The 13009-nt window shown below is 31.7% G+C and overlaps 2 protein-coding genes across 5 annotated transcripts in view; one reads left to right on the forward strand and one right to left on the reverse strand.

Annotated features, from left to right (window-relative positions):
- The window catches only part of LOC139776525 (neuropeptide CCHamide-1 receptor-like), a 39574-nt gene extending 32112 nt beyond the window's left edge, over positions 1-7462 (forward strand). For all 4 annotated transcript variants that reach the window (XM_071713254.1, XM_071713227.1, XM_071713234.1 and 1 more), the window contains 6 exons: positions 2197-2655; positions 3821-4013; positions 4185-4318; positions 4531-4704; positions 4966-5216; positions 6238-7462. In XM_071713254.1, coding sequence (XP_071569355.1) covers positions 2320-2655; positions 3821-4013; positions 4185-4318; positions 4531-4704; positions 4966-5216; positions 6238-6550 — 1401 coding nt within the window. In that variant the 5' untranslated portion in view covers positions 2197-2319 and the 3' untranslated portion in view covers positions 6551-7462. The remainder of the gene's footprint in view (positions 1-2196; positions 2656-3820; positions 4014-4184; positions 4319-4530; positions 4705-4965; positions 5217-6237) is intronic.
- Positions 1-13009, reverse strand: part of LOC139776537 (neuropeptide CCHamide-1 receptor-like) — a 94008-nt gene that overhangs the window by 75593 nt on the left and 5406 nt on the right. The gene's annotated exons all lie outside the window — the stretch shown is intronic.

The raw sequence follows: 13009 nt of genomic DNA on the forward strand, positions 1-13009 counted from the left end.
GTAAATTTTGTTTCAGTCTTCCATCTTATTGTTAGACTTATCAACTTTCTTTTATCAAGAGAAACAGCCGTAATACATTGAAACACAACATTGTACAAAAGGTTCAGTTAGCAATTTGTCAATCCGTATCGGAGGATTAACCTTATCATTGCTTGACTGATATTCCTGCACAATAGCCAATGGCATATCTCCTATGTGAAATATTTGGTAATCGATTAAAGGTTAACGATATATATCCGTGAAAGATTACTCCTACGCGTTCTAACACGTTCTATGCAGCGGCAATGCTGTAACGGCACTCATTTAACATTTGAAACCATATCGAAAATTGCGACGATCTGTAAACTGCTTACAGGATCACAAATTTCGAAAGAGCACTACGAGTAATACGTTCACAAACAACTTTGTGAGCTCACTTTATGTAGTTCACTTTACTTCACAAGCGCGAAATACGATCTACCAATAAGGATTTAAAGGATGTAAAGCTGATTACAGGGACAAGTTGTCAAAAGTTGATTTAGATTTTGATTAGTTTCTAAAAACTTTTTAAGACGATAAAGCAAGAAGAATAAAGCAAATGAGAAATTCACGAGTTCATTTCTGACACGTGTCATCCAAACTGCATTCGTTTGCAAGCGATAATTACGGATACATATTGTTATAGTTGAACTTTTGATAATATAAATAAATTTAATAATATTAGTTTAGTTTAGTATTTAATATAAGTAATAATAAGTAATAATAAAAGTAAATTTTTACAGTCACGTAAACTGTCTTACATTATTCATATGTATAGAATTCTACGTACTTTATTACAATTGTAAAAACTGTATTTATTTAATTACACTTTAGCAAAATGTTCAAATTTTTATATTCTGGTTTAAATATGTGTTCCAAAGAAATCTAATTTTGATATTAGCACGGATAAGATTTTTTAAAAAATTAAATTTATATATAAAAAAACAACAACATGTAAAAAGATCTACATAAACTTACCAATTAAAAAAACTAGAAAAAATAAAGAAGAAATTAATATGGTATTAATTAATCAAAAGAACAAATTCAAAAACCACTTAATACCTGTAAGAATAAATATGATAATTAAGAAGGATTTTAATAAATATATTTATTAAAATGGATTAATAAATATGTTAATTTAAAAATGTAATTTAAAATGTAAATGTTAATTTAAAAATGTAAAATATGTTAATTTTGAAACATTGCTTTTTATGTGTGTATTTTTTCTTTTTTTGTCTTAATATATCTCATGTCATGTGCCATTCTACCCAGATGAGAGGATCAATTAATTCGTTAGATATTTTTCAAAAAAAATTTATATTTCTAATAAAATATTATCTTCTAATTTTTAAATAAATATTGCTTTTTATAGCTAACAAACTGTACTTTCAATATGCAAAAAGTACAAAATGTTGCAGAGAAAAAATTAAAAAGAATAAAACGTGAAAGATATATTATGCCATTTGGTCTCATATATGTAGGATGTTATGGATATGCGGGTAAATATAGAGCCGAGGCTAGATCTTTTAACATGCGATCGTTTAATCGATAGTCCGAAGTGATATACAATATACGGATATAATATAGTTCTCGGTAACTCGCGGACTGTGTCGCTCGCTACTTTCCTCGTCAAACGCTCACTCGCTTCTGTGTCTCGCCTCGCGCAGCGCACACTCGCACGCACGCGACTCGCGTGTTAGGCCGACACTGCGTGATCAATGCCTCACGCGCAACAACAAACCGCCGAATTTGACATCCCACATATATTATCTGTTAAGTTTTAGATATGTACATTATTTGTATGTGTATACTTGGAATATCTGATGTTTTATGCGTTCAACACCAAATACATTAAGTAGTAATAAATTGCAACATCACGTCAGATATTATAATCAATACCAGAGTTTATAATTTCAATTATAATATTATAAAGGATTATAATCACACAGTCAATTTAATAAATGTCCGATTCTGGAGTATTTAACGTTATTTATTCACGTTATTATCGATGATGTTATTTCGTGTTTTTAACACAATATTTTGAATATTGTCTATTTTATGTGCTTATATATATTGAAAATAAAGCTTTTTAGCGTTAGCAGAACATAAACCAATAATAAATAAATTAGTTTCAAGCTTTCTGTACATAAAAATCATTAATTTCTTTTTATTTTACAGCTAGTGCATGTAACTGTCATTGACGTTGGAGGCTCTATAATTTGGATAACGAAGAAGAAAGATCAAAATGTAAAGAGGATCATATTCTCATTAACGGCAAAGAAGCGCTAGAATTGGGACGGAATGGCTATGTCGTGGCCATACGCGACAAGTGCCTCGCCATCCTCCTCGATTACAATGTTCATGATAACAACAGGATTAACGCCATTGGCATTAATAACAAATTACACGGAAGCCAGTGACTTTGCCAATACCACGAAAGATATCAGCGATGAGGAAGAGAAATATACACCGTACAGCGACCGGCCAGAAACGTACATCGTACCAATCGTCTTTCTTTTGATCCTGCTAATCGGCCTCACTGGAAATGGCGTGCTTGCTCTTACGATCCTTCGACACACAAATATGAGAAACGTACCTAATACGTACGTCCTCTCGCTGGCGTTGGGGGATTTACTGGTACGTAACATTTATATGTATATATAAGTTAAAATCTCAAATCGAAATCTGATATTTGAGTAGTCCGTACCTACTGTGACAGAACAGACCGCATCCGTCGATACCAGATTTTCTCGTTAAAAAGCGGCAAATATCTGTTATTGTAAGTTCGTGTAAGCTCATCGCGACGCGTATCACATGTAACATTGACGAGTTCGTGTAAGCTACTTGTTTGGTGTGACAAAAAAAAAGGAGCATTTTAAACTCTGGGACGGCCAATCATCGAACAGGGAAGCTGTCATCTGAAATTCCAGGATTGCAGATATAAGAGCTGGTTAATATTTGAGGCTAAGAACCGCCTTCAGGTCGCGTTAACACTGTATTGTTTGGTATGCATGGCTGAGAGGCGTGAGTCGAACTATCCACATTACATAGGATTTGCCGTGAAGCGACGGTGCGAGAATCGACTCACGCTACTGTATGTATCTATACCGACGTCATACTGAAACCGATCGATTTTGCTCTTCTACCTGATGTAACCAAGTGCACTAAATCTGATAATAAACTAACACTTGCTGTCCATTGCAAATGCAAATGTTATACATATATATATATATATATATATATATATATACATATATATAACATATATATAGATATATAATATTTGTATGTATATATATATATATTTGCATTTGCAATGGACAGCAGGTGTTAGTTTATTATCAGATTTAGTGCACTTGGTTACATCATGCATACCAAACAATACAGTGTTAACGCGATCTGAAGGCGGTTCTTAGCCTCTAATATTAACCAGCTCTTATATCTGCAATCCTGGAATTTCAGACGACAGCTTCCCTGTTCGATGATTGGCCGTCCCAGAGTTTAAAATGCTTCTTTTTTTGTCACACACAAACAAGTAGCTTACACTATCTCGTCAATGTTACATGTGGTACGCGTCGCGATGAGCTTACACAAACTTACAATGACAGATATTTGCCGCTTTTTAACGAGAAAATCTGGTATCGACGAATGCGGTCTGTTTTGTCACAGTACTGACTACTCAAATATCAGATTTCGATTTGAGGTTTTAACTTAACAGATGATTGACGATATAAATTGTATAAAATCCAGATCGAGCTTTTAGTTGTAATCGAATCTAATTTCCCATTGCATTCTGTTATAGGTAATAGTGACATGCATACCGTTCACCTTTACGGTATACGTCTTGGACTCCTGGCCTTTCGGTTTAGCATTGTGTAAACTTTCCGAATGCGCTAAGGACATATCGATTGGAGTTTCGGTTTTTACATTAACTGCGCTGTCAGCGGACCGATTCTTCGCAATTGTAGATCCAATGAGAAAATTGCACGTGACAGGTATAAAACCATAGCGGTAACAGATATTTTTCTCGATACCAATTATTAATTAAAATAGAATATTTTTTATAAAGATAAATAAAGATAAGTTATAAAGATAAACTTGTATCCTTAAGAAATAAGAATAAGAAATAAAGTATTGCAATTAAATTATCTGATTATTTATTTCAGGTAGTGGAAGACGAGCAACACGCTTCACTGCGATTGTTGCGGGACTGATTTGGGTTTTGGCCATAATATGCGCGATTCCGGCTTCCTTTTCGTATATCAGAGTCTTCAAGGTCAATCCAAACATAAGCTTTTGCGTAAGTTGGATTATCTTGCTCGTAACTAATCCTGTTTTAGATCTAGCCTTTAAATTCGTCACTAACAGCTATATGTAAATTGTTCAAACGAACGATGTACTTCTCTATTTGTCTATTTTATAAGTTGTGTAGCAAAAACCTAATGATTTTGATATATACATATAGTACACACACACACACACACACACCATATATATGTCATATAATTGCAGGCCTGTTACCCGTTTCCTGAGGAATTTGGACCAAACTATCCAAAGGTGATACTGATATGTCGCTTCTTCATCTATTATGTTATACCTCTCAGCATCATCGCCGTTTTCTATATGTTGATGGCCAGACATCTTATGCTCAGTACGAGAAATATAGTCGGCGAAGTACAAGGCCAGGTAACTCGCATACATTTAATTACAATTTAATTATAACATGCGAAAATACTAAGACGTTTCATCAAAATTTAAATCCTCTTTTCCTATTTGTGATAGATATATATATATATCTATCTATTTCTATCTTTATTTCTAAATTCTGTCTTATCATCCGTGCGCAATATCAGTTCAAGATTTACTACATTGTTATAGTCTCGAGTTAGTTTATACAGTAAACATTGTGTATTTTTTGTGCGGATATTAATGTTCACTGTATTTTAGGTAAAGCAAATACAGGCCCGTAAAAAGGTGGCAAAGATGGTGATGGCTTTCGTCATTGTGTTTGCTGTTTGTTTTTTCCCACAACACGTTTTCATGCTGTGGTTTTATATCCATCCAACTGCGCAAAAGGATTACAATGCATTTTGGCACTACTTTCGTATCTTGGGTTTTTGCCTTGCTTTCACCAACAGCTGCATCAACCCCATCGCTCTCTACTGCGTGAGTGGTACTTTTAGAAAGTACTTTGACAGGTAAATTTAAAGTTGTAATATCTATCATAGCAGCGACAAGTCGATTAACTCTGTCAAACGTTGCGGATTACGAATAGCAACTTTTTGCAAAAATAACTTCAAGAAATTAATGAATTTTTTTCTCTAGTTATGTCTTTGTATTAAAAATGTAACACATCATAGCGCACTTAAATAATTCAAAATCTTCTTTTTCTTTTCTTAAACCGTAAGTGAAAATCTTTCAAAAGAGTGCTGCCAATTTTATATAGACTAGACACCACTGACGCGCGCTTTGCGCGCGCTATTTAGCTTTAACATTACATACAACTGTCAAAATATACGATGACAGCTGATGACAGCTGGTCATAAAGTAAGAGCAGCAAGAGAACCAATCGGCATCGCGGAAAAGCGACAACAATAAACTTCGATAGATTCGAGTATCGACTTTACATGTCTTTTTTAGATATAGATTTTTAGTCTGATTTTTCGTTAGTCGAAAATGCGAATTTTCTTTGCGGATTATAAAAGCTATAACACATAGATTTAGAATACGTAGCTTATAAACTACTTGAGCCTCTTATGGTTTTGGAGCAAAATAGCCTGAAAGAGTTCCAATTCCGATAAAAATAGCGCCACGTAAAAAATCTCCCCTCCTCCCCTCCCCTCCCTACATGAGGAAGGCAACGAGAGACCACTTCATAATTCATTTCCCATGAGAACTTGATGAGCAGTCACGATGTCTCCATCAGGAAGCTATAGAGACTAAGGGGGAAGAAACAAAAACGTGAGGTCATCTGAGGAAATTGAAACTCTTTTGGGTCATTTTGTTTCAAAATCACAAGAGGCTCAAGTTTATGGAGTTATATATTCTTAATCTACGTGTTATTAGCTTCAATAATCTGCAGAAAATTTGCATTTTTAGCTAACGAAAAATCAGGCTAAATTTAACCGCGCTCCTTCCATTTTGACCGAAACTAACAATAGCTTAATCGATACGCTCAGTTGACTGACCATATCTAAACAACTTTGTAACTTGCGTCAGATACTTGTTGTGCTGCGCCACGAAGAGGATGCGGAGACGACATCGACGATCGTCAGATCTAAGTTCGCGCGGACGAGGGCAGAGCTTTTCACTTGTCAGTTCAAAAAAGTACATCGGTGATTCTCGTCGCGAACGAAGTGTGATGCGCCTCTCTATCATGCCGGCTGATATACGATCTACGACTCCGATTAAAGAGCAAGAAACTACTATCACTCTATCAGCGTATCCAAATGGCATTGACGAGTCATTAAGGAATCAACGAATCTCGACAGAATCAACAGTACACGATCAATTACTTAACACAGTTACTTAAACACGATAACAACGTCATATTTTTCATTATTGTATATATTTAATATAAAATAATTATGTCATTTAATATCGATTAAGTAAATTTATATTTTAATAGCATTTTCTTACAATTCGAGATTCAGATTGAATCGCTGATATTGCTGATATATTTAATCGTGACATTCGATCAGAAAAAAGTAGTAAAATTTTTTATATTCCAGTTACGAATAATTAAAATCATTAATATTTGGATTATATTTATCATACTAAAGTGACACGCTTACTTGACACAATTTATGATAATGTCACGCGAGTAAATTTCTGTTTCGCGAATAAAATTCTATTTAAAAAAAACATTTGTATTTAATCATGCACAAAAAAAAGAATTATAATTTGAACATAAGACATTAATAATTAATAATAGTAAAGTTAGCCATAATTAACGATAAACGAAATCAAATAAACTGACTTCGTATGCTTTTATGAAGAATTTTAGTATAAGATATATCGTCCGACCAATAAATATTACATTCCGTCGAATAAATTAAAGTATTAAGAGTTATAGACGAATGTATATTGTTATTTGTATAGAAAATTATATGTGTAGAAGTCAAAATTATTGTCAAATAATTTAAATCATTATAAAGCGTAGTGGAGAAATAAAAAGAAATTACTTACAAGTTTATGAAGCGATACAATATTGATCTCGATTGTTACATGGGAAAAATAAAGAATTCTGCATCGGCAAATAAATTATATTTTTATGGTGTGTGTCTGTAATTAATTAGCGTATATCTATATTAATTTGTATTTGTAATGTATACAAAAATAAGGAATCTAAGAATTAAGAATCTAATGATTATTATTATAAATGTTAAAGTATGTGCAAATTAAATATGGAATATTATAAACTGGAACTGGATATTTGTACAAATATTTCGTATCGTGTTTTCTTGTGACACAAAGATCTTTTTGTTCGATCTTTTCTCGCTATGAGGGAAAGGTGCGGGCGCGCGGGCGGGGTTTACCGCGCGCCCGCAGTATAGACCACTCCTGCTGGAGGAGCGGCGGGTTTTGGGATGATGTCCCCCATCCCGCCGCAGCATCAATAGACAGTTCAACTGAGCGGAAAAGCGCGAAAGCGCCCAGACATGGGCCAAGCGCTGGGGGACCCCGGAAGAATCAACGTTTCCCGGGGTTCTCCTCCAACAGGCGCCGTGAGGGACATCCGCAGGAGTTTTAGCCGGTAGGCTATGCGGGCATTGTCGCGTGCGATATGCGCGCATAGAATCCGGCATTTCCCTCGCCTCTCCCCGGAGGTGGGGAGGTCTTCCCCTTTTGGGGCTACTGGGTAAACCGGGCAACCGGGATCTCAGTAGTGGAAGATTTCTCCTGCGATAAAAAAAAAAAAAAAGAAAGGTATTACTAATTATTATTTCCACGACACTTATAAGAATCTAATTTGTTATTTTATTCATTATGTTATCATAATCATTTTATTCATTAATAGAAAAAAAACTAAATATAAAATTATTACCTTATTAATTTATTCAATTTGTTTAAATGTCATTAAAAAGATGAAATAAATTCCGCATAAAATAAAATATACATATACATGTATGATACATCACCAATAAAAAAATTAATAGTAGGTATAAAAAATGTATTGCAATAATATTTTTTTCGATCAAGTTATGACACATCCCATTCGATATTAAATTTTTATTCCGGTTTAATAAAGTAATCCAGCAGCTGTTTTTTTAAACAACACTTTATCTATTCTTTGAACTTTTACCTTTATCGTATCAATTGCAATGCAAAAGAAGTAGGTAGGTAGGTAATATGTATGAGCATCAGGTTTACAATCAATATAAATTTCTTTTCAGTTTTGAATGTAAAATAAATTTTTATAATAAATTTTGTTTACAAAACACGATATTATAAGCAGCTAAAAAAATTAATTTTTTACGTCTATAAAATTATTAGCAACGTATTTGTGTAGAAAATTTCTCTACAATGCCGATGAAATTGCAGTCTATGAATATTCGTTATAAAATTGCTTCGTGTTCAAAACCAAAATTTACATATTTGTAAACAAATTGAGTTTATTACGCGATCTAACGGCTTTGTAAGAACAGCTGCAGTACATTATATTTCTATGCAAATTCCTATTTCCATATTCTTCTATCGTAACTAGAACATTAAATCGCTTTTCTCAAAGAAGAAAGAGATATTACTTTTCTTTTAAATCTGTGATATTACTATTTAAATTATAAATAACTAAATTATATTACACAATAATTTATACTGTGCAATACATGTATTACGTCGATAACGCAAAATATCAATAGTTTCAAATAGTAGTAAATGAGTAATCAATATTTCTTTCAGCAAAAACGAAACTAATGATTGAGAGAGATATAAATGATAAATTCATATATTTATTATATATTGATGGCAATTCTTAATTTAAAAGCAGCATATGTACTGCATGTTATCGTTTATTGAAAATTGAATGTCAATGTTTGATATTTTTCGTTATCGGTAACTTGATAGATATCGTAGGTAGATATATTGTACCATAAATATTAAAAAAGCTAAATTATTAACTGTTAGTGCATTACTGTTATTTAATAAATATCTGCATGTAACGTATACTTGTAGAATTAGATTGTTTAATTGTATTTCTCGATTTCTCTAAAAAATCCCTTTCTAAACAGTGCACGGTAAGCTTTTATTATTTATTCTGTAGGTAAAATATGTTTAAAATATTCAATGTGGATAGAGCTATATAAAGATTTTTCTTAGTAAATTCTATCACAGTAACTTTTTATATACAACATAAATTTTAATTTTAATTTTAATTATTTTAATCACTTACTTTGTCTATAAGAGAAAAAGAGAGGAAAAAATTATATGTATATATATTGTGTGATAAAATTTTTTTTTAATTTTTACATGCAGAAGTAAATTGAAATTACATTAACTAAAGATTATTATAGAATATAACATTTTATTAAAGTCCACCCGTTAAAATAAACACTCACAATATTGATTGTAAGTTATATCAGCAAATACGTAGAGCTTGCAATAGATGGCAACGCTGTGATGATTATCAATTGTATATTTTCACAAAAATTGAATTTTTTCAGGCAAAATTCGAAAAGAAGATAAAAGATATAATGATTTAGAAATAATTTAGAAATAATAAATAAATAAAATTATCATAGAATTTTTAATTTAATAATTTTATTATTTTATTCATAATTTCAAGTTTAAACAATTCTAAATTTTTGATTTTGAAACTCAAAATTCTTTAATTTTATTTTTAAAATTTCTTGAATTTGAACTTTTTTAAATTAAAAATAAGTTTAAGAATATAAAATTTATAATTTTTTAATTTAAAAAATTTTAGAAACTCATTTTAAAAGTTTTTAAACATTAAAATTATAAGTTTCTGAATTAAACATTTTAAATTTAATAACTTCTTTTAACTTTAAATAAAATTTAATCTTGGAGCTTATTAACATTTAAATAATAGATATTATTATTAATAAATTTGTGCACTAATTAATACACTCGACATATAAACTGTCAAAAGACGTGATAACAACGGCTCACGACACAAAGTAACATACGATATGTATGTATTTAGATAATTAACATCACAGAAAAAAGATAACAATTAGTATCTCTACTTTACATCCCTTTTTAAGGATGAGTAAGAATAATTGCGACCAAACTATAGTACGCATTATTTCATTACGGTAACAGAACATTGCGTGGCATCCAACAACATGGAAGATAAGTAATAGCCTTATGTGCGATATATGAAGAAAATTAGTTTATGAATCGCTGACCCCACTCGTCCGATTAATGATTAAAAATAATTAATCTCTCTCGCAAATTAAAGTCTAGCACGAAGATTTCAATTGCCAAAGAATTCAACCATACTTAAATGATATATGTGTATATATGTATACATATGTATTTTATTTATAGATTGCGCAATATAAACAATTTGATCGTAACTTGTCTGAATAAATCTTCAACTTGTTTGTATCGCGAGCGTCTTACATAATACCAGGATATAGTTCTTATAAGAGCTTACTCTACAAATGAATATCTCCACAAGTATTTTCTCGGTTGCCCGAATTCGATGGCAATCGCAGCTTCGAAATAGTTTCTACCTCACAGCGTTAGTAATCTGATTTTGGTGCAGCGAAGCTTTACTGGTATCTCTACCTAGTATCTCTATTCTAAAAGACTTAAATGCTAGTAGACGGTATCTATTATGTATGTAACGGTAAATAAAAATACTTTCTTTGTACATACTGTTTTCGTTTACACGTGCTTTTCATACAATGCTTGGGATTTTTTTGTAAAATAAATTGATGTTACACAAAAGTACAATTAAAAGAAAAATTTTTGTTTATTTCCTATATATAAAATATAGTTTTTCTTTAAAATGTATGCGTTGATAAAATGAATCTTCTTTAAACACGTATATAAAAGAATAATCAAAAATGTTATTACGTATAAATTTTAACTTTTAATTTATTTTAAAAATGTCTTTATCTTTTATGTTTATTAAATTTATCTTTTATATGAAAAAAGATATATAAAAATGATAAAAAAATATATAAATATATTAGAGCACAGTTAAAGATATATATTTTTTATCACTGATCATTTCTACTGCTCTTGACGTATTGGCAACATCAGATGTGCTACATTAAATGCACCATTATCGTCTTTTAAAAGATCTTCGAGTCCCAGTTATAACACTTAGTTTTGTTCATATTGTCGATAGACTCAAGGAATGTCAGTCGATGTTAAATTATGAGTCACAAACACGTTGGCAAAAATACATACATGCATATATTTTTATAGTCAATTGTTCTATGTGATATATACATGGAGTATGTACATAGAGACTACTGCAACAACACGAGAATCTATATAGCTCGTAAAATAAACTAGATTATTGAAGTCGTAAAAGTAATATGAAATAGATTATTTCGTATTATATTTACGAAATTGTAATATGATTATTTTGATTCAATTATTTTCCATTATATTTGGTCTACGTGTATATGCGAGTATATCTGCTTTGATATGTATTTCTGAATCTATTACTGTATGAAAAGATTATGTAAAGAAAAAACGCTTATAATGTTTGATATTAAAATTTAAAGTTAGTAAAACTCATTTATGTATATTCAACTATTAATCGTCTAATTCGATCATAATTCATATTAAAACTTCTTTCATCAAATTCATTAACGTTAAATCTGCGTGACGACTTGCATAAACGCTTTTCGACTTCCGTACATAACGAAAGTTATACATACACATATATAGTTGAATAATTCTTACATATAAAAAGTATTCACTTCGGCTTTAGCAAACTAGGACGCGTGATATTAAATTCCCCTACTATCGCAAGAACTCTGACGCGCCATCCTCCCGAAAAAGAAACTCTCTATGAGCATTCGGATCAAATAATGGCGTGACATGTTCCATTTGCATTTCGCATTTTTCATTCGTTACGGCGTAGCGGCAATTCCATGACCAGAGGCATGCCATTAATTTCAATAACATTCATAAGTTTTTTAACAAGGCGTTTTTGCGCATGAGCGATTTGCGTTACACAATTTAACATAAAAAGTTATTGGATCACCATTGCACAGTTTCAATAAAAATTCCAAACTTCCAAGAAAATGGAAAAATATGTGCCATACAAAAGCGTGCACCCGGCTGAGCCTGGAAAAAGCTGACGCCAAAGTTTTTTTCTCGCAACTTCATCGAATTGGTCGCGTGAATGGTTAAGAGGGTAGAGACTTGTTAGCTGACTGGTTCAGATGGACAAAAGCCGACAATTTCAGAGGTGGGCTCTTATAGGATCGAGATAACCAGATTGTTCAGTTCTCATTGATCGAATATTCTTCTATCAGTTTCCGTCATTGGGTCTCTTGGGTCTTTCCACTCAAGATAAAGGACCATTTTACGCATTTTACTCTTACCTTGCAGATTATTAGGATCAATACTATTATCCGCTTTTGGCTATCTTGAATAAATGAAATCTTGACTTAATTGAATGTATGCGGGGACAAATTGAACTGATCATATTGTAGGTGCAGATTACTTCACCTTTTTAAGGCAGACGGCATTTTCTTTTATTGGCATTATAATAAAAAATTTACATTTTTTCATAGCAAAATAAAGCAATAGTAGAGTAACTATAAAAATAAAATTATTCAAGCTCTTAATATCGCAGTAAATGTGAAACGCAAATAGTGAAACGGTACAAATCAATCTCTATATAGAAGTGATAGCGAGAAAATTTCCTTAAGCTTTTCCGAAGTGAATATTTTTTGCTAGAGATTACCACACGTTTAGAGTAAATTATTTGCATCCCTCTTCCGTGTAATATTTAATGGATTATGCGACAATGTCACGCAAACGTGCGGCCTAGGGT

The sequence above is a fragment of the Temnothorax nylanderi genome, unplaced genomic scaffold, assembly GCF_030848795.1.
Source record: "Temnothorax nylanderi isolate EJ_2023f unplaced genomic scaffold, tnyl_v1.0 TNYL_tig0005_pilon, whole genome shotgun sequence".
In the NCBI taxonomy this organism is placed as follows: domain Eukaryota; kingdom Metazoa; phylum Arthropoda; class Insecta; order Hymenoptera; family Formicidae; genus Temnothorax; species Temnothorax nylanderi.